The 26,489-nt window shown below is 36.2% G+C and overlaps 1 protein-coding gene across 8 annotated transcripts in view; it reads left to right on the forward strand.

The window, feature by feature from the left end:
• Positions 1-26,254, forward strand: part of LOC105874811 (sodium/hydrogen exchanger 9B1-like) — a 99,479-nt gene extending 73,225 nt beyond the window's left edge. For 6 of the 8 annotated variants that reach the window (XM_075998604.1, XM_075998606.1, XM_012770941.2 and 3 more), the window contains 6 exons: positions 3,566-3,753; positions 17,085-17,191; positions 17,981-18,130; positions 22,256-22,364; positions 22,923-23,059; positions 26,024-26,254. In XM_075998604.1, coding sequence (XP_075854719.1) covers positions 3,566-3,753; positions 17,085-17,191; positions 17,981-18,130; positions 22,256-22,364; positions 22,923-23,059; positions 26,024-26,239 — 907 coding nt within the window. In that variant the 3' untranslated portion in view covers positions 26,240-26,254. The remainder of the gene's footprint in view (positions 1-3,565; positions 3,754-17,084; positions 17,192-17,980; positions 18,131-22,255; positions 22,365-22,922; positions 23,060-26,023) is intronic. The other 2 variants (XM_012770940.3, XM_075998605.1) reach the window with 1 other exon arrangement.
• The last annotated feature ends 235 nt before the right edge of the window (positions 26,255-26,489 follow it).

Below are 26,489 nucleotides of genomic sequence, written 5' to 3' on the forward strand. Positions count from 1 at the left end.
CTATAAAAAAGAACCATACAGAAACTTGGGAGGTGAAGAATACAATAGCTGAATTGAAAGATTCACTAGAGGGATCAATAGCAGACTGGAGCAAACAGAAGAATTAGTGAACTTGAAGACAGGTTATTTTGAAATTAGTAAGCCAAAGGAGAAAAAAAAAATGAAGAAAAGTGAAGAAAGCCTAAGGCACTTATGGAATGACATAAAAACATATTAGAAGATACAGGATATATACATAGACCCAATGGAACAGACAGCCCAGAAATAAATCCTAACATATATGGATAAATAATCTTTGACGAAGGTGCCAAAACCACACAATGGAAACAAGATAGTCTCTTCTGTAAATACTAGTAGGAAAACTGGATATCCACAGGCAAAGGAAGGAAGATGAGGGAGAGCTTTGGGACATTGAATTTAGCAATGATTTATGGGATATAATGCCAAAGGTACAGGCAACAAAACAAGTATAGACAAATTAAACTACATCAAACTTAAAAACTTCCACACAGCAAAGGAAACAGAGTGAACAGGCAATTCTTGGAATGAGTGAAAAGAATGCAAACCAAATATCTGATAAGCAGTTAATATCTAAATATATAAAGAATTCCTAAAACTCAATAACAAAAAATCCTCAAACACCCTAAATGAAAAATGGGCAAAGGACTTGAACAGACATTTCTGCAAAGAAGATATACAAATGACCAAGATGTGCAACATCTGTAATCATTAGAGAAATACAAATCAAAACCACAATAAGATATCACCACATACCCATTAGGATGGCTGCTATCAAAAAAACAAAATAATAAGTGTTGATGAAGATGTGGAGATACTGTAACCCTTTGTGCACTTGTGGTGGGAATGTAAATTAGTGTAGACACTATGGAAAACAGTTTGGAGATTTCTTAAAAACTAAAAGTAGAATTACCATATGATCCAGAAATTCCACTTCAGGGTGTATGTATATCAAAAGAATTGAAACCAGGATCTTGAAGAAATATTTGCACACTAATGTTCATTACAGTATTATTCACAACAGCCAACAGGTAGAAGCAGCTCAAATGTCCATCACAGTTGAATGAATAAAGAAAATATGGTATGAATATACAATGGAATATTAGCCATAAAGAAGAAATCCTGTTATATGCTACAACATGGATAAACCTTGAGGATATTATACTAATTGAAATAGCCAGAGACAGAAAGACAAATATTATATTATTTCACTGATGTGAGGTATTTAAAGTAGTCAAGTTCATAGAAACAGAAAGTAGAATGGTAGTTGCCACGGACTGAGGGGGAGGGTGGAAAAAAGGAGCTATTATTCCATGGATATAGAGCTTCAGTTTTGCAAGATGAAAATGTTCTAGAGATATGTTATACAAATATGTGAATACAGTCAGCACTACTGAACTATGCACTTAATGGTTAAAAAGGTAAATTTTACATTATGGTTTTTAACCACAATTATTTTTAAAAATTCCTCTGCACTCAGGTGATACTCCATATTAATTAAATCAGAACGTCCCAGAATGGGAGCCAAGCATCAGTGTGTGTGTATATATATATATATATATATATATATATATATATATATTTTTTTTTTTTTTTTTTTTTTTTTTTTTTTTTTAGAGAGTCTCACTTTGTTGCCCAGGCTAGAGTGAGTGCCCTGGCATCAGCGTAGCTCACAGCAACCTCAATCTCCTGGGCTCAAGCGATCCTCCTGCCTCAGCCTCCCGAGTAGCTGGGACTACAGGCCCATGCCACCATGCCCAGCTAATTTTTTTATATGTATATTTTTAGTTAGTCAATTAATTTCTTTCTATTTTTAGTAGAGACGGGGTCTCGCTCAGGCTGGTTTTGAACTCCTGACCTCGAGCAATCCTTCTGCCTCGGCCTCCCAGAGTGCTAGGATTACAGGCGTGAGCCACCGCGCCCGGCCCAGGCATCAGTGTTTTTAAAGGTCCCCAAGTACATGGTAGGCAACCTCCTTAAGATCACTTCCGGTCATCCTTGCTTTCTGACATTTATACTTTTGTGTAAAACCCCTTCTCAAGTGTAGGCTGGACTTACTGACTTGCTTCTAATGAGCAGAATACAACAGAATTGATGAGATGTCACTTCCAAGATTAGGTCACAGAAGACTGGGCTTCTGTCTTGCATGTTCTCTCTCCCGTCCTCTGATCACGGCCGTGTCCTGTGGCAGGCCAGTGGAGAAGCCCCGTGGGAAGAAACTCAAGCTGCCAGCGGCGATGTGAGTAAACTTGGAGACCGATCTCGTCTCCCACCCGCCTCATGAGAGATTTTGAATCAGAGGCATATAGCTAAGTCATACCCAGATTCCTGACCCAAGGAGGAGTCATGAGATAATAAATATTTGTTGTTTTAAGCTGCTATGTTTGGGAATTATTTGTTAAATAAAAAAAAATAATACGCCAGGGGATTCCAATGTGCAGCAAAGTTCAGGGACCACTGAAGCAGACAAATATATGGTTTTGGAGAAGTCTAGTCTTCTCATGATTCCACAGGGAAACCTGGAATACAAACTGTGCCACAGGGGTTGTATAGACAGAGGCAAATGAGCTGAACTCTTAGATGCATCAGTCAGCCTTCGGCAGAAGCTTTCTGGAGGAAGGTGAAAAGGGGGCAAACCTGCCTCGCATCTTAAGGCCCTACCTTGTCTGCAGGCAAGGCTCCTAGAAAACTCCGGGTGTATATAGTCGGCAGCCACGGGCAGCAGCTGGATGACGTCTTCACTGGCCCGGCTGGGATCTACGGGAGCGCCAAGAGCGTGTGTCTGCAGGGTATACTTCAGCTCCATAAAGTGGATGCAGAAGACACGAGCAGGTTCTGGATGAGACGTGCCGGCACACGGCGTTCTGGACAGGAGTCCCCCCATTCTCATGGGGTCATCAACCACCCCAGAAATTTTCTAATTTGCTTTTGTAACTTAAATGCCCACACTCATTGGTTTTTTCTTTTGGGCAAATACCTCTATTACTTTTCTACTTACTCGAGAGGCAGGAATTATGTGGAAGGTAGATTTGTCTGGCCATTCTTACAGTAATACTCCAAATAATCAACCATTTGTTTTCTCCAGAAGTCTCTCTTGCTCTTAGCCTCTGCCGTTTCTCAGCTGGAGCGCCTTTAGAAGTATGCCATGTCTTTTGTAGCAATCTCTGTTTAACACACATTTTGGCTTCTGGTTTTCTTTCTAAATCCTACACTGTCTCTTATCTTCCTGGAATACATTTAATTTCTTGTCCACTGAAGAATCCCCTTTTGTTTTCTAGTTAGGCTATGGATTTTCCTATTACTTTTACATCTTCATTTCAAAAGATTTAGGGATGGAAAGAGAGGAGCAATCTCTGCTCAGCCCAATATTTTGAACTACATCTCTATAAAATTTTAGACAGCACTAAAGAATGCATGAAAAGTTTTTTTTATTATTAAATGGCATTCACTCAAATTTGAAATTGTTATAAACATTAATATATTTGTTGTAAAGTTTATAATAAAACATTATTTGATTAAAAGAATGTTTTAAAATTGGTTTTCAAAGTCTGTCTTTCAGTTTTGTGCTAGGTGCTGTCTCTCCTGCTGTTGTTGTCCCTTCCATGCTGAGTTTGCAAGAGAGAGGATATGGCATCGAAAAAGGCATCCCAACCTTGCTGATAGCTGCTAGCAGCTTAGATGACATCGTGGCTATCACTGGATTCAATACATGCATGAGCATAGTCTTCTCAGAAGGTAAACAAGAAAATACAACCACCGCCATATCATTCATAACCTTTTTTGTTAGTTCTTTAAACAAAGTTTCTGGATTTACCTCTTCATTTATTAATCGATACTTTTAAACATCTGTTTATTCTTTGTATAAAGCTCATTCTAGACCAGGGAAGAAATTGCAATGGCATCAACGGCTTAAGAAGCCACTACTTAATACAAATGATTTCATTTTAATTAGCATGTGTTTAAATTAATTAGTGAACCATATTATTACTATTTCACTTCTTATGTTGCTTTGGAATTTTATCAGTTCTCACTAGAAAATATCAAACAGCAGTATTATTAGTACTACAAATATTTTAATAGGTATTTTTGACATGTATAGTACTTCTTTGACTTTCCCCATAGATAATTGGCTGCTCTATTATAAGACTACTTATATAGAGGGACAGCTGGGATAGCCATGTGGCTTTTTGGCAGTGGTGGGACAAGATCCTACACCAGGATCTGACTCCCAGGGTGATATCTGGTCTTGAATGTCATGGCACACATTGTGAAAGTAAATATGTCCACACTTAGTAATGCTTTAATTAATGGCAATGTTTGAAATTGAGTCTTCTGTATTATTGAAATACTAAAATATTTTTTAATTTGAAAAGTAATATGTATAGCTTCTCTTAAAGTCAGAAAATATGAATAAATAAAAGGATAATAAAATCTGTGATAGTCACATCCAGAAGAAAAAAAATCTTTTCCTTCTGAACTTCTTGACGTAAATTCACCCACACTTATCTCTTTTGTATGTGTGTGAAGGTATAAAGCATCCTTTTTTTAAAAAAAAATATTTTTACATATTATTATTAATAGATTTAGGGGGTACAAATTGAATTCCATTACATGTATATGTTGTATAGAGATGTAGTCTGGGTTTGGGTGTCCCCATCACCTGAGTACTGTACGTATATTATACCACAAAGGTAATTTTTCATCCCTCACCCCATCCCACCCCCACCCTTGTGAGTCTCCAATGCCATCATCCACTCTGTGTGCCCTGTGCAGCCATGGCTTAGCTCCCACTTGTAAGTGAGAACATGCAGGGGCATTTGCTTTTCTGCTGGTGAGTTTCTTCTCTTAGGATAACGGCCTCCAGTTCCACCCAAGTTGCTGCAAAAGACATTCTTTCTTATCACTGAGCAGTACTCCATGGTGTACATATACCACATTTTCTTAATCTACTCATCAGTTACTGGGCATTTAGGTCAATTACATATCTTTGTGATTTTGAATTGTATTGTGATAAATATATGAAGGCAGGTATTCTTTTGATATGATTTCTTTTCCTATGAATGGATACTGAGTAGTGAATTTGCAGGATCAAATGATAGATCAACTTTTAATTCTTTGAGAAATCTCTATATTGGTCTCCATAAAGGTTGTACTAATTTACATTCCCACCAACAGTGTATAAGTGTTCCCTTTTCACTGCATCCACACCAACACCTATTGTTTTGTTTTGTTTTTACTTTTTAATGGCCATTCTATTTGGAGAGAGTTGATAAATAATTGTGGTTTTAATTTGCATTTCTCTGATGATTAGTGATGTTGAAAATTTTTTTCATATATTTTGGCAATTTGTACATCATCTTTTAAAAAACGATCATTCATGTCATTTATCCACTTTTTAATGGGGTTGGTTGTGTCTTGCTGAGTTGTTTGAGTTCCTTGTAGATTCAGTATATTATGCCTTTGTTGAACACATAGTTTGTAAATATTTTCTCTCACTCTGTAGGTTGTCTATTTAATCTTTTGATTATTTCTTTTGCTGTGTAGAAGCTTTTTAGTTTAATTAAATCCCATTTGTCTATTTTTGTTTTTATTGCATTTGCTTTGGCTGTCTTACTTACAAATTCTTTGCCTAGGCCAATGTCCAGAAGAGGTTTTTCCTAGGTTTTCTTCTAAAATTTTTATTGTTTAAGGCCTTAGATTTAAGTCTTTAATCCATCTTGAGTTAATTTTTATATATGGTAAGAGATAGGGATCAAGTTTCATCCTTCTGCAGGTAGCTATCCAATTTTCCCAGCACCATTTATTGAGGAGTGTGACCTTTCCCCAGTGTATGTTTTTGTGTGTTTTATCAAAGATCAATTGGTTGTAGGTATATGGTTTGATTTATGGGTTCTCTATTCTGTTACAATAATCAATTTTTTCTACTTTTATGCTAGGACCAGGCTATTTTGCTTACTGTAGCTTTGAATTATAATTTGAAATCAGGTAATGTGATGCCTCCGATTTTGTTCATTTTGCTTAGGATTGCTTTGCCTATTTGGGCTATTTTTGTTGTTGTTGTTCCATATGAACTTTAGAATAATTTTTTCTAATTCTGTGAAAAATGACATTGGTATTTTACTAAAAATTGCATTGAATCTGTAGATTACTTTAGGCAGTATTATCATTTTAACAATATTGATTCTTCCAATCCAAAAGCATGGGATGTTTTTCCATTTGCTTGTGTTATCTATGATTTCTTTCATCAGTGACTTATAATTCTTCTTGTAGAGATATTTAATTTCTTTGGTTAAATTTATTCCTAAGTATTGGGTGGGGGGTTATAGCTATTACAAATGGGATTGAGTTTTTTATTTGACCTCAGCTTGAACATTATTGGTATATAGAAATGCTATCAATTTTTGTACATTAACTTCATAATCTGAGACTTTCCTGAATTCATTTACCAAATATAGGAGTCTTTTGGAGGAGTCTTTAAGGTTTTCTAGGTATAAGATCATATCATCATCAAATAATTTTACTTCCTTTTTTTGAATTTGGATGTCCTTTAATTCTCTTGCCTGATTGCTCTGGCTAGGACTTCCAGTATTGTGTTGAATAGAAAGTGGGCATCCTTATCTTGTTCCAGTTCTTAAGGAAAATGCTTTCTTTTTTTTTTTTTTCCTTTTTTTTTTTATTACTTCATATTATGGGGGTACAGATATTGTTAGGGTTACATATCTCACCCCCACCCCGCTATGCCAGAGCTTCTAGCGCATCCAGCCTCCAGGTGGTGCACCGCACCCACCGTGTGAATGCACACCCTTCCCCTCCTCCTCCTCCACCTGCCCACTTCCCAATTACAGATTTTTTTTCAGACATTTTGGTTACAATGTATGTCTTTACCTCTCCCTAAAAAGGGACAGAGGTAATCCCTTCCCCCCACAATGCTCACCACTTCCTTAAGATGTGGGTCTCGCCCCTAAATCCCTGTTGAACTCTACCGTTTTTTGAGCACCATAGTTTTAGTCAGTCAGTACCAATGTGATGGCGAGTAGATGTGTAGCCCATTTTCCACATCTTGTGTCGTCTCGCTTTGTATTACAGGCTTAAGCTTCATCCAGGATAGCATAAACGGGGCTAGCTCACTGTCGTTTCTGAGGATTGAGTAATATTCCATTGTGAGCATATACCACATTTTAGTTATTTATTCATCCTTTCCCCATTCAGCATTATATTGGCTGTAGGTTGTCATATATGGCTTTTACTATTTTGAGGTATATTCCTTCTATATCGAGTTTTTTGAGAGGTTTTATTATAAAGGGACACTTGATTTTATTGAATGCTTTGTCTGCATCTATTGAGATGATCATATGGTCTTTGTGTTTAATTCTGCTTATGAGGTGAATCACATTTATTGATTTGTGTTTGTTCAACCATCCTGAGCTGAAACCTATTTGATCATAATGAATCATCTTTTTGATGTACTGTTGGATTCAGTTTGCTAGTATTTTTGTTAATGGTTTTTATGTCTATGTTCATCAGAGATATTGGTCTATAGTTTTCTTTTATTGTTGCATTCTTTCCTGGCTTTGGTATCAGGGTGATACTGGGTTTGTACAATGAGTTAGGGAGGAGTCCCTCCTTCTCAATCTTTTGGAACACTTTCAGTAGGATTGGCACCAGTTTTTCTTTGTATTATATATCTGGTAAAATTCAGCTGTGAATCGATCTGGTTCTAAGCTTTTTTTTGTTGGGAGATTTTTCTATTACTGATTTAATCTGATTACTCATTATTGGTCTATTCAAGAATTCTATTTCTTCCTGGTTCAATCTCAGGAGGTTGTATGTTTTCAGGAATTTATCCATTCCTCTAGGTTTTCTAGTTGGTGAGTGTATAGTTGTTCATTATAGTCTTTTATGATCTTTTGCATTTCTGTAGTGTTGTGGTAATGTCCCCTTTATCACTTTTTATTGTGTTTATTTGGATCATCTTTCTTCTTTTTCTGGTTAGTCTAGCTAGTGGTTTATGAATTTTGTTAATCTTTTTGAAGAACCAATTTTTTGTTTCATTGATCCTTTGTTTTGTTTTATGGTCTCTATTTCATTTGATTCTGCTCTGATCTTTGTTTATTTCTTTTCTGCTAACTTTGTGTTTAGTTTGTTCTTCTTTTTCTAGTTCCTTGAGATGCAATATTAAGTTGATAATTTGTGACCTTTCTACGTTTTTGATGTAGAAATTTAATTCTATAAACTTCCCTCTTAGCACTCTTTTTGTTGTATCCCACAGGCTTTGGTATGTTGTGTTTTCTATTTTATTTATTTCAAAAATTGTTTACTTTCCATCTTTATTTCTTCATTGACCTGGTGATTGTCCAGGAGCATGTTGTTTAATTTCCATGTATCATGTATTTGTATAGTACCTGAAGTTTCTCTTTGTATTAATTTCTAGGTGTATTCCACTGTGGTCTCCTAAGATATTTAATATGATTTCAATTTTTTAAGACTTGTTTTGTGACCTAAACTGTGATCTAACTTGGAGAATGTTCCACTTGCTGATGAGAAAAATGTATATTCTCTAGTCCTTGGGTGGCATATTCTGTAACTATCTGTTACGTTCATTTGATCTAAAGGCCAATTTAAATCCAATGTTTCCTTGTTGATTTTCAGTGATCTGACTAAGTGCTATGAGTAGGGTGTTGAAGTTCTTTACTATTATTGTGTTGCTATCAATCTTTTTTTTTAGGTCTAGTAATATTTGTTTTGTGTATCTGGGGGGCTTGATGTTGGGTCCATATATACTTAGGAGAAATTATATCCACTTGCTGAATTGATGCCTTTATCATTAAATAATGTCTTTCTTTGTCTTTTTACTGCTTTTGTTTTAAAATCTATTTTGTCTGATATAAGTATAGCTATTTCTGATTGCTTTTGGTTTCCATTTGCATGGAATATTTTTTTCTACTCCTTTACGTTCAGTCTATATTGTGTCTTTATGGGTTAGGTGAGTTTCTTATAAGCAGCACACAGTTGGATAGTTTTTTATCCATTCTGCCCATCTGTATCTTTTAAGTTGAACATTTAATCCATTTATGTTCAAGGTTAATATTGATATGTGAGAAACTTGTTCTTGTCATATTATTTGTTGATTTCTAGTTGTTCTATAAATTCTTTCTTTTCCTCTTCTTGTCTTTGTGGTTTGCTGAACTTCTGTCATGTTGTCATTTAATTTATTTCTCTTTCTCCTTTGTGTGATAGTTTGATTAACTTTTGAGTTTTATATATTCATGATAATGAATATTTACCTTTCATTTCCATGTTTAAGACACCTTTGAGCATTTCTTCTGGTGACAAATTCTCTCAGCATTTGCTTCTCTGGGAATGACTATTTCTCCTTCAATTATGAAGTTTATTCTGGTAAGATATAAAATTCTTGGCTAGAAATTTTTTTCTTTCAGCACTTTAAAAATGCCATCCCATTCTATTCTGGTCTATAAGGATTCTGTTGAGAAGTCTGCTGTTAGTCTGTTAGGCTTTCCTTTATATGTGAATAGATGCTTTTCTCTTGCTAATTTTAAAATTGTTTCTTTCACTTCAGCTTTAGTCATTCTGATTATAGTATTCCATGGTGAAGTCCGTTTACAAGTATTTGCCCAGGGATCACTGGCCTCCTGTATCTGAATGCCTAACTCTCTTACTAGTCCTGGGAAGTTTACCTTGATTATTTCCTTAACTAGGTTTTCAAAACTTTTGATTTCTCTTCCCCCTTGGGCATACTGATAGTTTGTAAGTTCAGTCACTTTATGTAGTCCCAGATGTCTCAAATGCTTTGCTCATTTTTTTTTTCTTTATTTTTGCCTGACTGGATTATTTTAAAACCTGTCTTCATATTCTGAAATTCTTTCTTCTGCTTGGTCTAGTCTATTCTTAAAGCTTATGAATGTGTTTTGTATTTCTTTCAGTGAATTTTCCAGCTCCAGAATTTCAGTTTGTTTGTTTTTTTTTTAATCATATCTATCTCCTTGGAAAATTTCTCACTCATATCCTGAATTGATTTTCTGATTTCTTTGTATTGGTTTTCAGATTTCTCTTGCATCTCATTGAGCTTCCTTAGAATCAATATTTGGAATTCTTTGTCTGTCAGTCTTTTAGATTGTTGGACAATTGTGGTCCTTTGATGGTCATTTCCTTGCGTTGTCATGTTTCCTGTATCCTTCCATTCATATTTGCACATCTGATGTAGCAATCGCTTGTTCCAATTTTAAAAAATTGCTTGTAAAGGTGAGAATTTTTTCCTGAAGATGTATATATGTTGTTGGTTGGGTAGGACACTTTGACTTTGATCTGCAGTGCCCGCAATAGTGTGATCTTTGTATGACTTCTTAGGCAGTGCACAGGGTCAGTGATATCTGTGATTTCCTTGGTGGCTTACAGAACAGTTATTAGTTGAGGCTGTGGTCAATTTTTGCTGGGATTTTAAATGCCATCCAAGCCAGTTTGGGGGCCCCAGTAGTGGAAGCAGTGGGCCGAATATGCCTAATTTTAGGCCCCACAGCACCTTATGCTGGCAGTAGTGTTAGCGTGTCCTGGGGGGCCAATTCTTGGACCTTCAGGTGGCTTTAGTAGTTGGCCCAGAAGACCAGGTGTGTGAGCAGGTTCTCAGGCCCCAGAGCAGCTGGTGTGATGTGGGAGGTGGCAGTACTGGTGGTGGAGCCCCCCACTAGGACTCAAGTGGTCTATGTCAGTGTTATTGGTAGCTGCAATAGACTGGGCAGGCTAGTCCCTAGTTCTACAGCTACCTGTAATAGGGCAGTGCATATTGCCCAGGTGTGACTAGGACAGCTTAGTCTCCCTGTCCCTTCCTGCCTGGATGGCAGCTGCAGCCACATCACCTTGAACTCAGCCTGAGTGCAGGGAATAGCCCAGTAGTAAATTCTCAAAATGGTGCCAGCTGTGGGCTTGCATTCAAAGAAGGCAAGGCCCCCTTCAGGCAAGTGGCATGGGCAAGAAACTGAGGCCAATACAGTCCACTCACATCTCGGTGTCATATGAGCCCACAGCAGGGCAGTGGGAATTGTCTTAGGTGTGCTTAGGGGAGCATGGGCTCCCCTATTCATCCTTAGCATGGTGGGGCTACAGCTATTTCAGCCCAGACTCAGCCCAAGGGTGGGGTACTGCCTAGCTTTAAACTGCCAAAATGCCAATGGTGCTTTGGGCCTGTGACCAGAGAGGTTGGAGCCCCTTCCAGGCAAACAGCTGGGTAAGTTGCTGGGGGAACACTGTCCACTCACATCTTGATCTCATGGCAGCCCATAGCAAGGCAATGGTAACTGCTATAAGTGTGTGTAGGAGAGCTTGCCCCCTTGTCTCTCTGCTGGGTGGCAGCTGCAGCTGGGTCAGTCCAAACTCAGCCCAAGAGCAGGACATTGCCCAGCCTTAAACTCCCGATATGGTACCATGTATGTGACCAGAGGTATTCTCTCTCAGACACGCTGCAGCGGCAGGAAACTTTGGGGGAGTGCAAATTGCTTGAGACTTGTTTCCACGGCAGCCAGCTGCAGAATGATGGGCTCCATCCCAGATGTGTGCTGGAAAGCCTGGTTTCTCTGCCACTCCCCAGCCAGGTGGAGGACGCCGTCACAACAGCCTAAACTCACTCTGAAGGTGGGGTATAGTCCAGTGTCAAACTCTCAAAATGGCACCTTGGATCTGCATCTAGAAAAGCTGGGGCTCCACCCAGGCAAGAAGCATGGGTGAGAAATTGTAAAGTGCTATCTCCTCACATCTGAGTCTCAACAGCCCACAGCAGGGTGGTAGTGGGAACTGTCCCACGGGCATGTGGGAGTGCCTGGGCTTCCCCAGCCCTCCCTGAAGCCACACAGTGGCTGCAGGTACACCCACAGTCCCTTGGTGTCTAAGCTCTCAAAATGGTACCCAGCTCAAGATGCTCCAGACCAAGATGCCTGTGGGATTCTGTGTGGATTTCCCTTCTGGAGCAATGACTGTGTGCAATCTCCAAGCAGCCCCCTATGTTAGGTCTGAGACCTGCATGGGTTAAATTGTTCTCTTGTTACCAAGGTCATAAAACTTCTTCTTAGAGAGTAGAGACCTGTGGGCTTCCCTCTTACTGTTTCCTCATGTTCAGGGGTTTTCCTGGCTCTTAGCCAGGCCCCAGCCAGGCAACTTGCCCTGAAGCACTCATTTTTGGTGCTTCCCATGACTTTCCTGCTGAATTTTGGCATTCTCTCCTACATGATATGTTCAAAATGTGAGAGTCTGCTTATTATTCTGGTTTCTCTCTGTGGAGGAGGCACATACTACCTGTGTCTAGTCAGCCATCTTTTTTTTTTTTTTTTTTTTTTTGAGACAGAGTCTCACTTTGTTGTCCAGGCTAGAGTGAGTGCCGTGGCGTCAGCCTAGCTCACAGCAACCTCAAACTCCTGGCCTCAAGCAATCCTTCTGCCTCAGCCTCCCGAGTAGCTGGGACTACAGGCATGCGCCACCATGCCCGGCTAATTTTTTTTTTTATATATATATCAGTTGGCCAATTAATTTCTTTCTGTTTATAGTAGAGACGGGGTCTCGCTCTTGCTCAGGCTGGTTTTGAACTCCTGACCTTGAGCAATCCGCCCGCCTCGGCCTCCCAAGAGCTAGGATTACAGGCGTGAGCCACAGCGCCCGGCTAGTCAGCCATCTTGACCCTATCCCCACACGCCTCTTCTATAGGTTTTCCCATCCGTAATTTGTCTTTTAATTGTAGCTCTGTTTTTGCCATTCAGAAGTTATAAATTTTTATTGTCAATCCTGGCAATCTTTTCCTTCATGATTGGTATCAGTCATCCTTTCAAAAAATATTTTTTGTGCTCTTCTTTCATTATGCCAGCTACTGTGCCAAACACTGAGGATAAATCTTGCATGAAAACATTAGCTTTTATTAAGTAATTTCTTGGTACTTGCTCTTGTTTCCATACCTCTTTCTACTCATTTATGGGTAAGAAAACTGAGAAACAAAGTTTAAGTAAATTGCTAAAAGTCACAGATCCAATAAGTAGAGGAGCCAAAATGTAAATCTGGCGGTCTGACCTCACACATTTAACTACTGCTTCCCAGCGCAGCAGTAGACAAGGTCAAATGGCCCATGTTCTCAAGGAGCTTATATATTAAAGAAATAATTACAAATGGGATAAATATTACATGGTATAGGGTGCTATGGGAGCATGGTTATGGAGACTAAACCTAATTTGTGAGGAACCAAAGAAAGTGAAAACCCAAGCACATATATGCTTAGAAAATCCTCTTCTACCTCATCAGTATGTAAACTGTTGCTAAAAATTTTAAAGACATTTAAGGTTTTATTCTGTACATGAGATCTTCAATACATGTATATTTGGGAACATGGTAGACATCAATATCTAACGTTATTTTTAGCCAACTATTAGATAGTTGTTTCAGTTCTGTTTTTGAATATTACATCTTTCTCAACTTATGAAAATGATATCTTTATTATAGCCAAATGTATATAATGAAAATATTAAATTGATTTGTTTCAATTTTTATAATTATATTTTTATTATAGTAAAAAACATAATATAAAATTTACCTTTTTAACAATTTTTAACATAACTTTTTCATCTTGCAAAATCTAGCGGCATGGCTCAGTCTAACTCTGAAAGTCTCAAAACCAGGGAAGCTGACAGTGCAGCCCCCGGTCTGAGGCTGAAGACCAGAGAGCCTGCAGGAGGCTGATGGTGCAATTCCTAGAGTCTAAAGGCCAAAATCTGGAGTGTCATGTCTAAGGGCAGGAGGAGGAATATGCACACTGCTTCGGAAGGGAGAGCATGCACACAAAGAGAAACCCATGCAAGCTGATTGACCCTTCCTCTGTCTTCTTTGTTCTAGTTTGCCCACAGCCAGTTGGTTGGTGCTTGCCCACATCGAGGGTGGGTTTTCTCTCTCAGTCTACTGATTTATGCATTAATCTTCTCGGCAGCACCCTCCCAGACATACCGAGAAACAGCAATCCAGTCAGGTTGACACTTAATACTAATCATCACAGACCCATTTTTTTTATTACTTCATATTATGGGGGCACAGATATTGTTAGGGTTACATATCTTGCCCCTGCCCCCCTCCCCACCCCGCTATGCCAGAGCCTCCAGGTGGTGCGGACCGCACCCACCGTGTGAGTGCACACCCTTCCCCTCCTCCCCCTCCACCTGCCCACTTCCGATGACAGATTTTTTTAATTTTTTTCCATTTTTTTATTTTTTTTTATTTTTCAGACATTTTGGTTACAATGTATTGTTTAAAAGTGTATTTTTGAATTGCCACATGCTTATTTCTTGTCCTATTTTCTTTCTGTTTCGATTTCCATTTTTATTCTATTATAAAAAAGAGATTTAGTATGAATTTAGTTTTCTTAAATATGTTGAGACTTGTTTTGTGTTATCTGTCTTGGAGAAGGTTTTGTGTGCACTTAAGAAGAATGTGTATTTTGCTGTTATTAGGTGAAGTGTTCTGTATATATCAGTTAGGTCCAATTGATCTATAATGTTGTTCAAATCCTCTGTTTCCTAATTGGTCTTCTGTGTGGTTATTCTATCCATTATTGAAAGTGGAATATTCTACTATTATGGTGTTGCTGTTTATGTTTCCCTTCAATTGTCAATATTTGTTTTGTATATTTGTGTGCTCTAATGGTAGGTGCATATATATATATATATAAAATTGTTATATCTTCCTAGTCATTTATTATTCTATAATTTCTTTGTCTTTTGTGATAGTATTTGATTTAAATTCTATTTTGTCTGTTATAAGTATTGCCACCCTTGCTCTCTTTTGGTTACCATTTGCACAAAATAGCTTTTTCCATCCTTTCACTTTCAGCCTTTGTGTTTCTTTAGATCTAAAGTGAGTCTCTTGTAGACAGCATATAGTTGGATTTTTTAACCCATTAAGCAAATCTGTCTTTTGATTGGCAGATTAATCTATTTGCATTTAAAGTAATTGCTGATAGGGAGGGACTTACTATGGCCATTTTGTAATTGTTTTCTGTATGTCTTGTAGATATTTTGTCTCTCTTTCCTCTCTTGTTGCCTCCCTTTGTGTTTTATTGACTTTTTGTAGTAACATGCTTTCATTCCTTTCTCATTTTCATTTCTGTGTCTTCTATAGGACTTTCCTTTGTAGCTACCATAGAATTACATTAAACATCTTACAGTTAATCTATTTTAAACTGATAACAATTTAACTTCAATCACATCCCAAAACTACTCCTTTACATCTCCTTCTCCTTACTTTATGTTATTAATATCACAAATTACATCTTTTTGTATTCCATTTTCATTCACAAGTTTAATAAAGTAATTTTTATGTTTTTATCTTTATGTTCTATGCCAGAATTAGAAGTGATTTCCTTACTTTCATTACAATATTACAGGATTCTGTATTTGTCTATATATTTACCTTTAATAGAGAAATTTATAGTTTCTGTGCTCTTGTGTTGCTTTTTAATGCCCTTTCATTTCCACTTGCAGGACTCCCTTCAACATTTCCTGAAATTATTTAGTTGTCTATTTGTGTTCTCATTAGGCTTCTTTAAGACAATTAATTTGAATTCTTTGTCAGGTTATTCATAGATCTCCATTTCTTTAGGATCAGTTTCTGAAAATTTATATTGCTCCTTTAATTTCATCATTAGGCTTCCCTGTTTCTTCTTATGCCTTGTTATTTGTTATTTTTTGCAGGGATTTGGGCATTTGAAAAATCTGCCAATTCTCCCAGTCTTTATTGACTGGCTTCATACAGATGACCTTCATCAATCAGTCTGGCTCTAGACTCTGCAAGCCTGTGAAACTTTTTCTGGGGATACATCTTCTCTTGGTTGATACATGCAATATCCCAATTAGAGAGGTTTGCCAGTTTCTTTTTCTGGAGCTGTTTCTTTCTCTGGTGTCTGCCTATGGTACTGCATGTTCTCTGATGGGGCCACATGTCTCTGACCTCTCTCTTGTTCTCAGTGGTCCCCAGGAATCCGAAGTATGCAGATTCAGAGTCAAGTGAGACAGAGACCAGTACCTCAGGAAACCTCCCCAAAATGTTCTAATCTTCCATTTTCCTCACAATGAAAAAACCACAAATTGGGTGTTTTCTTCCTGTTGCACCAACTTATTCCAGCTTTGGGAAAGGCTATCATGAGTATAATACAGCAACTTTTCTTCCTTGTTCAATGCAACTCTTCTTGGCTTTGCATTTGCATGTAGCACTGAAACTTCTTAATGGTTTATGGAGTCCATAAAGGCTTTTATACCAAAAAGTATTGTTCAGTTGGTGTCTCTGTAGGGAATCAAGGTTGGAGCTTCTCATTCTGCCTTCTTGCTGATGACATTCTGTTTCTATTAATACTATTGTTATTAGAAAATTATGTGTAAAAATATACTTAGATACTTTAGCGAGTCAAATACCCAGAGTATAATTGAACTTCTTTATGACTCAGAATCAGTTTTTTTTATTTTTTTTGTTTTTAACTTATTACAGTGAACCATGAGTATATTAACATGCATGAATACAAAGTATATTAGAAACTCATTGACCCTTGGATATTTCTAGGGTTGACCCTAGAATGAAAGTTTTTATGCTGCTATTGTTAAACTGGTCTTTTTTTGTTTAAATCATTTATTTCGTTTTTACATCAGAGAAGAATAATTAATGTAGTCCTTTTCAGCCATGTGCTAAGTGTCACAGGTCATCTCTTGTCAGTCTCTCTCTGTTTTTCTACCTCACCTGATCTTTTAGTTTGGGTGCAGAAGAGGAGCACATTGCAGCTTATTAATTCTTTGGGTTTTTGGCTTATTTGTACAATGAACTTTTTTGAGTTGTGTATATATTAGATTACTTGAGAGTACACACTTAATTTATTAACTAGATCTATATATTTTCATATGTCACTATTAAATGTCCATTTTCATATATTTGTTCTATAAAATACTTACCTTTCTTTGGGGACCACCTAGATTTGATTTTCTGATATGTAGTGCATGTGAAAGTATTTCTCTCTGAAATGTTTTCTTTACTGTGTGCCCTTACAGGTGGTATAATTAATAACATTCTATCCTCTGTACGGGACGTATTTATTGGTGTGCTGGCAGGAATTATTTTGGGATTTTTTGTTCACTATTTCCCAAGTGAAGATCAGGTAAATAAAAAATTAATCTATTTTGTAGAAGTGTAGTATTAGACATTTCTTTCAAAAATTTGAACTTTGGGAAGACCCATGAAATATTAAGTTCAATACTTAACTTTCTCTCCCCAAAAGTAGCCTCAGATGCCTAGTCTGTGTTTAAAACTGAGCACAGTAGTGATTTCTATGTGTCATTGGCTTTCACTGAAGTCTCTGCTTCCTGATTTAGCAAATAAGGAATATCAGAAAAATGTACTTAATTCAAAGTATTTCTCTGCTTTATACCATCCTTTTCTCTACTAAATTACCTATTGATGTTTGACAATTTCCTCCTCTTTTCCCCAAAACTTTCCCTTAAACTATTAAATTGAACCCTTTCCTGCCTTAAAGAATGTACCATTACTTTTGTATTTCTATAATTTCCATCTTAATTTACCTGAAACAATTATTTGACTATGGAGATATCCAAAAATTTATTTTTAAGAATTCATGCATATATGTTATACAGAAGTGAAAGTTCTTTGGGTCTCTATTGTCATCCTCACAGTTAATGTAATAATACTTTAACTATTTTATTTGATATTAGTATCAGAGATGTGGAGAATATGAAACTAATAATTGCAACTTTTGTTACTTGTAGCAAGTCTGCTAAAATATTTGGTGAGGAGGAAAATCAAAATTTTGGACATTACTAAACATAACATTTAGAGACATGGTATCAAAGGATCAAAAACAAAAGATAGTGTGAAATCTTATATTATATATGTAATGCAAATTAATTTCTAAATATCCATCTAATTCTAGGAAAAACTTCCATCAAAGAGAGCATTCCTTATTTTGTGTATCTGTGTTTCTGCCGTCTTAGGCAGCCAACGTATTGGTTTACACGCATCTGGAGGATTATGCACACTAATGTTGACTTTCATTGCAGGGAAAAAATGGTCCAAGGAAAAGGTGAATATTTTTAATACACTATTTTTTAAAGATAAAATAACTGAATGTTTTACATCTAGAATGGATATTTAGGAAATTTCCTCATTCTAGTAAGAAGATATTCCAAAGTTTTTATGTCCTCAAGGAATCATATGAATCAATCAAGGAAATAAAATATTTAGGAAAAGCACCTGGAGATATACTCAAATGCAATCAGAAGTTGAAATTATCACATCAGCCTTCTCTTTTTTCCCAAGTGTTATGTAATATGACTATATAACTTATCAATTTAATTATTTTATTCATTAAAATTTTAGTTATTACAGTTAATCCATGAAAATATTACCATAAAGATTAAAACATAGAATAAAATGTAAAAGATTCCTTTATTCCCACACCACTCCTAAATATTAAACCCCCTTTCCAGAATTAATCATTCCCACTAACCAGTCCTCTATTCGTAGACATCTATATTTTTTCCATTTTTTGTTATTGCAGTAGTGCTGCCATGAACACTCTTGTCATGTGTCTTTTTGCATAAGTGCAAGTACTTCTGTAGGGATGGATTCCTAGAAATGGAATTGCTTGGTTAAGAAATGGTCTGTTTTTTATCTTGATAAGTACTACTAAATTATCCTTTCAAAATATTTTAGTTATTTAAACTCCTGTCAGCAGTGTAGAAGAGTGCCTGGTACTCAGCCTGTCCACAACACTGGTATTATCACTAGTCCTATTTTCTTTCTTTTTTTTCTTTTTAGTATTGGATGGTCTCAGCCATCGAATCTTACATAGTTTCTTACAAGTATATTATGTTTTTCTTTACTTAAATTTCTCTGATTAATAGTGGATTAAGCTTCTCATCATATATTCTTTTTTTCTTCCTGAGTGAATGAACAATCTTCACATATTCTTTTTTAACTACCTATTAATCTATGCCTATTTTATTGGATTATTTGCCTTTTTGTTTCTCATTTATATAGTTTCTCTATATGTTAGCACTACTGATCCTTTGTTTTGTGTGTATTGCATATAACTTTTGCTTATGGTGTTTTCTGTATGGAAGTATAGTTTCCTATAGCCAAACCTATTAATTTTTCCTCTTTGGTTTTAGATACTGCATCTTATTTAGGGACTTCCTCATTGAATATTATAAGATTATAAACATTATAAAGATAATATTTTCTATATTATCTAATAATTTAGTCATTGTTAAATTTATTTTGTTTTTGCATTTAATTCTTTAATGTATCTGGAATTTATGCTTGTAAAAGCTGTGATATAAAGGTATACATAAATACATATGCATGTGTATATGTACTCATAAACACACATATATAGTAGCATATAATAGATATGTACATACATATATGTGTATATATTAGATAGTCAATTTTTGCCAAATTATTTATTGATTAATCCGCTAATATTTAGTTATTTTAAATGCCTATTTTAACATGAACTAAATTCTCACACATATAGATAAGTTCTAGAACCTATTAATATTTAATTCTGCTTATCTATTCCTATGTTGATATTACTCTTTTAAATCACTGATGTTTTATATCTCAAAATCTAATATAGGCCGGGCGCGGTGGCTCACGCCTGTAATCCTAGCACTCTGGGAGGCCGAGGCGGGCGGATTGCTCAAGGTCAGGAGTTCAAAACCAGCCTGAGCGAGACCCCGTCTCTACCATAAAAATAGAAAGAAATTAATTGGCCAACTAATATATATAATATAAAAATCAGCCGGGCATGGTGGCTCGTGCCTGTAGTCCCAGCTACTCTGGAGGCTGAGGCAGGAGGATCGCTTGAGCCCAGGAGATTGAGGTTGCTGTGAGCTAGGATGACGCCACGGCACTCACTCTAGCCTGGGCAAGAAAGCGAGACTCTGTCTCAAAAAAAAAAAAAAAAAAAAAAATCTAATATAGAAGGAACCCTCTTATTTATTATACTTCTTTTTAAAGTATTTCTTGACTGTTCCTGCCTACATTCTTTCTTACATAAATTTTTTTTTTTTTTTTTTTTTTTGAGACAGAGTCTCGCTTTGTTGCACAGGCTAGAGTGAGTGCCGTGGCGTCAGCCTAGCTCACAGCAACCTCAAACTCCTGGGCTCAAGCAATCCTTCTGCCTCAGCCTCCCGAGTAGCTGGGACTACAGGCATGCGCCACCACGCCCGGCTAATTGTTTTTTTTTTTTTTATATATATATTAGTTGGCCAATTAATTTGTTTCTATTTATAGTAGAGACGGGGTCTCGCTCTTGCTCAGGCTGGTTTCGAACTCCTGACCTCGAGCAATCCGCCCGCCTCGGCCTCCCAGAGTGCTAGGATTACAGGCTTGAGCCACCGCGCCCGGCCTTTACATAAATTTTAGAATTAGCTTGAGAATTTTCCTAACCAAAAATCACATTTTGTTTAGTATTCTATATAATTATAATTATAAAAGAAATTGAATGGTCAATAATGAACAAAATGCATTCATTTAAATAAGATGAAAACTACTAGAATTCTTTTTTAAATGATAAAAAAATAAAACAAACTAGAATAAATAGGTTTTAAAGATTAAAAGTATCAAAGAGGAAAATGTGCTATAAAGAAGATATAGTAATGCTGGTTTTCCCTTTTTTTAACTTTACTTTTATAAATAACAATCAGAAAACACAGTCATAAGGGAAATAGTTATGAAGATAGTTTATACCCTAAGCAAGAGTAATCAAAGTTTTTATGTATCTTCTGTAAAAAAGTAGATAAGCCCAGAGTGAGACTAAAATCCCTTCATACAAATTCCTAGAGAAGAGACGGAATAGTGTTATGCCAATAGAGCGCTTTCCTGTAGCTTTTAGTAGGGAAAGTGGCACTGGGAGGGATTCATTCCCAGCAAGGGAAGCTTAACAGGCAACCAAATAAGAATTGAATATGTCTTGGCTTTAGTTTTAAGGAAAAAGTAACTTTGAAGTATTCAACATGGGTCCTTTGGAAGCAGGCCTAACAGACAACCAAAATTGTTTTCCTAGTAGCTAATGATGTATCAGGATTTACTTTCATAGATTGGGTTCCAGGATAATTGTGAGTGGAGGTTTTCCCAACTCCCTGCTGAGAACACAGATGTTCGCATGAGCTGAGCATGTACTCATCAGGTATGATGCAGTTCCGTCTCTGTTCAGTCACCTTACAAACAGAAGCTAAAATTCTTATTAAAAATGTCTGGAATTCCAAAGACTTCATTTATTCTGTGTCAAAATGACCAAATGATATTTTTTACTTTATAGTTTCATGGGGTTTTTTAAAATCAAGTTCTACCTGTTTGAGAAAAAGAATTCACCTGTTCAATTTCTATTAATTAGGTTTTAACATTTCTCCTAAAATAAAATATCTTAAGTTTATTAGATATTAAAAAGTATGGGCCAGGCCAGGCGCGGTGGCTCACGCCTGTAATCCTAGCACTGTAGGACGCTGAGGCGGGTGGATTGCTCAAGGTCAAGAGTTCGAAACCAGCCTGAGCAAGAGTGAGACCTCGTCTCTACTATAAATAGAAACAAATTAATTGGCCAACTAAAAATATATAGAAAAAAATTAGCTGGACATGGTGGCGTGTGTCTGTAGTCCCAGCTACTTGGGAGGCTGAGGCAGGAGGATCACTTGAGCCCAGGAGTGTGAGGTTGCTGTGAGCTAGGCTGACACCACAGCACTCTAGCCCGGGCAACAGAGTGAGACTCTGTCTCAAAAAAAAAAAAGTATGGGCCAGATGCAGTGACTCACACCTGTAATCCCAGCACTTTGGGAGGCCAAAGTGAGAGGATCAATTGAGGCCAGGAGTTTGACACCAGCCTGGGCAACATAGCAAGACTCCATCTCTAAAAAAATGTTTTAATTAGTTGGTCATGGTGGCACATGCCTATAGTCCTACTACTCAAGAGGCTGAGGTGGGAGGATTACTTAAGTCCAGGAATCTGAGGTTACAGTGAGCTAAGATTCTGCCACGGCACTCCAGCCTAGGCAACAGAGTGAGACCCTAACTCAAAAAAAAAAGTAAAATAAAATAAAAATATAAAAATAATTTAAAAAATTTTTAAAGTGACTTTAAATTTCTGAAATGTAATTAATTTAATGTGCCACAGTAACTATAAATGTATTTATCTTTTCCACAGATTGGAGTCCAGAAAATTCTTGCGAATACATGGAATATTTTTCAACCACTTCTTTTTGGTTTAGTTGGATCAGAAGTATCTGTTTCAGCTCTTGAACCAAATACTATTGGTAAGAATAAGAGCACAAAAAGTAAAAGGTTCAAAAATATTTAAGAAAACTATGAACATTTTAATTTTTATTTACAATCTATCTTTGAATGATAACAAAGACCTTCAGAAACACATGTTGACACAGCAGCATATATTTGCTTTTCCCTTTCACTGTGTACTATTTTTAATAACAAAGACAATACTGACTATCTTCCCTGAGTGATCTGAGGAAATGGATCTAAGATTTCTTTTCAAAGGGAAACTATTAGATACCATCAGTACATTTTGAATACTTTCATTTAAAAGTATTCCAAAAACATCTATTAGTTTAGAACTGAACAAATGTCATCTGTCTTATTTTTCGTTGTACCTCCACCATCAGGCAGTGTCTTGCACTTTCTAGAAGCCTCACTCATACTTGTATTTTTTATAATTATTATTTTTACTTAAAAAATAAAGACATAAAGAGGCAATAGCTTTAAAATACTTTCAAAAGGTTTAGAAATCGTATCTCTAGGTATAAAGAATCACTTCATCCCAATGTTTTGTTATTTATGTTTATTTGTATCTGTTGTAGGCATTTGTGTTGCTACAATGAGTTCAGCATTATGTGTTCGAATTTTAACCACTTATGTATTGATGTCTTTTGCTGGTTTTAGTTCTAAGGAGAAAATATTTATTGCTTTATCATGGATGCCCAAAGCTACAGTCCAGGTAACAATATATTAAGTCATTCTAATATTTTAGATTTGATGATTTTTTAAAAATTCTAAATGAAGTATATTACACTAATCACAAAATGTGAGCTCTTAGCCTTACTCTTAAAATTTTTGATTGATCATGACTATTTATAAAATTAATGTAAACTTTTAAACCTCAGTTTTGAAAGCAATTCTTCTGAAATTGAATGTATACTTTTAACAACAAATCCTTCCTAAATTTATAAAAATATTTTTTGTATTTTCCCAAAATATAAGAATATATCCCAATATTGGAATTTTTATATTTTACTGAATGTCAAATGTTGTGATTTTAAAGTAGAGACACGTTGATTTTTTTAAAAACACCTTTCCTACCCCTATCACTCACTCCACCACACAAACGTACATATGTTGTTTTTAACTATTTGATTAATGACTGAATCCTCACAATAAACTATATAGGAAGGACAGGGACAGTGTCTGCATTTTTTTCTATTACTTTCCCCTAGCACTTAACGGAGTGCCTGGCACACAGAAGGTAAATATGCATTGCACATCTACCATAAATATGCCTACAATAATGAATGAATTAATGAGTCTTTATAATTTTTCCCTGTTATTCAATGATATTCTCCTCCTACTTAAGGACAATGCTGTTTATTGTTAGACTGTTTAACTTGGCAGCACCATACCTTAATTTTCTAGGATTCTTTTCTTGTTATTCCAAAACAGAAGCTCCTAAATTTCCATGCAACAAAATTCTCTATTATCATGATTAGAAAAGCAAGCTCATGGGACCAGATTGCCTCTTAGAAAATACCGTATTACTTCCCTACAATTTAGGCAAGTTATTTCCTAATCTCTCAGTGCTTCAATTTCCTCATTTTACAATGAGGTCTGTGAGTATCTATTTCGTTGTGGTGTTGTGAGGATTAAATGAGATAATCCACGTAAAGTGCTTAAGCACATTCAGTCTCTGGAACATGGCGGTGCTCACTTCATGTTGTTTTACCTTCAAGAAATATAAATACTCACGCCTGTAATCCTAGCACTCTGGGAGGCCGAGGCGGGCGGATTGCTCAAGGTCAGGAGTTCAAAACCAGCCTGAGTGAGACCCCGTCTCTACCATAAAAATAGAAAGAAATTAATTGGCCAACTAATATATATAATATAAAAATCAGCCGGGCATGGTGGCTCGTGCCTTCCCAGCTACTCTGGAGGCTGAGGCAGGAGGATTGCTTGAGCCCAGGAGTTTGAGGTTGCTGTGAGCGAGGCTGACACCACGGTACTCACTGTAGCCTGGGCAACAAAGCGAGACTCTGTCTCAAAAAAAAAAAATATATATATATATATAAATAATAACTTTTGTCTTTAATGTCTACTGTAGGGAATAATAAATCTACAAAAGGAGTTATCTATCATCCCTCTATTCTCTCTCCTTCCAACAATACACTTGCAATTTTGTTTTATTATTTCATAATTTTCATAAATCAAGGAAAAAAGAAAAGTGGTATAAGAAAAGAGACCACCCACCCAAGTCCTGCAATATTATTCTGCTTCAGCCTGCTTCTGTCTACTTGGGTCCATGCTGTCTTCTGCATAAAGAATATTGAGCTGGAAATTAATTATTTATGCAACTAGAGAGTCACAGCAGCAACAATAGATGACGATAATGTCCTAAATGACTTGGATCAACAAATATTTTAAATTTAAATTTAAGAACTTTTCACTTTTATCGTCTTCCTCTGTTCTCTGCTGCTTAAATAGAATTGGCTATGCTTCAATTCTTTCTCTTATTCCTCAGTTTAGAAACACTGATGAAAATTAGAGTGGAAAAAATGGAAGATATTAAGAGGATAAATAAAGAGCTTAGTTCACAAACGTAAGATCAGTTTGCTAATAGGATTCTTTTAAAGAAATAATATTAAATCTCATTCACTAGGTGGAAACCATTTGACTAGTAGTAGTCTTCACGTAAGAGGACTGTCATAAGGATTAAGTGAGTTAATAAATGGAAAGCTTTAAGAATGGTACTCTATATTGTTATTAGTTTCACCGTTATTATCATCATCATGTCTTGAAAGTCAATGGTTTTTTGGCAGTTCTTTTATGCTCAAATTCTCTTCTAAACTGTAAGATTCTTTAGAAAGAGGATGGGTAAGAAATTGCTTTATGTTATTAAAAATAAATATGATAGAAGATAACTGGGGAAAATAATTCATCCCCTGACTGGCAGGGGATGAGGAGTGGATCAGGGGAGAGAAAGTTACTATGATATGAAGAGCTACTATATGCCGGGTGTTATTGCAGTCTCATATTTAATCCTCACAACCACCCAGTGAGGTAAGTATTTTGTTGTTCATTTTACAAGTAAGTGATTAGAAGGTTAGAGAGTTTAAGTCACTTGCACAAGACCACTAACCTGGTTGTGGCAAAAACAGGATTCAAACCCAGTTTGCTGGATTCCAAACCTTTTTTCAGTTCTGCTATAACATGCTGCCCAGAAAGTAGGAAGAACAATGAGAAAAGCAACAAATGCTAGAAGACCATAAGAAACCTAAGTATTTTATATTGTCATATTGCAGCCGAGAACCTAGTGGTACATGGTAAAAGCAACTAAGCAAAACTCTGGTTCATTTAGGACTACTGATGTTCTGAGGGTAATATGAGCACTCAAAAGAGGTATTTGAATAGGGAAAAGCTGAGAGGACAAGAGTGCAGAATCAGCTCCAAAATTTCTGCATGCTAATTTGTCACTATTACACTCTTCCTCCAGATATATTTGCTAGGAAGAACATAGAGTTGGTGAGTAATTTATGGAAAATACTCAGCACTTTTAGTCTTGTGTTTTTTCCTAATAATCTAGTGCTAGATTTGGTTTAATAGAGCAATATACATTTATTATATATTAACACATTTTAATATTTTTCTTTATGCCCCATTCCCTCTCCACCCCCTAACCTCCCACCAAATACAGGCTGTATTAGGTCCTCTGGCTCTAGAAACAGCAAGAGTGTCTGCACCCCACTTGGAATCATATGCAAGGAATGTGATGACAATAGCATTTTTAGCCATCTTGATCACGGCTCCAAATGGAGCTCTACTTATTGGCCTACTGGGGCCCAAAATACTTGCACGTCATTATGATCCAAGAAAATTAAAACTGCAATTGTCGGATCTCGCGCATCATTAAAATGTTTATTTGTCATTACCTGCCTGCTTCTTTTAATGAATTATCTCATATGAGAGAAAAATTTAAAAATACAAATATGTAGAGACACTAAACACAGAATCCAGAATTTAGTAAATGTGTGATTTCACTATAGGACTTCCCTCTGATTTTTGATTCCAAAGTTAATTTAATAAAAATGGTATTAAATGGAATGTTCTCTTAGTATTTACGTATTTTAAAAACAATGCAAATCTGAAAATACCCTAAGAAA

Source organism: Microcebus murinus, chromosome 29 (genome assembly GCF_040939455.1).
Source record: "Microcebus murinus isolate Inina chromosome 29, M.murinus_Inina_mat1.0, whole genome shotgun sequence".
Taxonomy (NCBI): Eukaryota; Metazoa; Chordata; class Mammalia; order Primates; family Cheirogaleidae; genus Microcebus; species Microcebus murinus.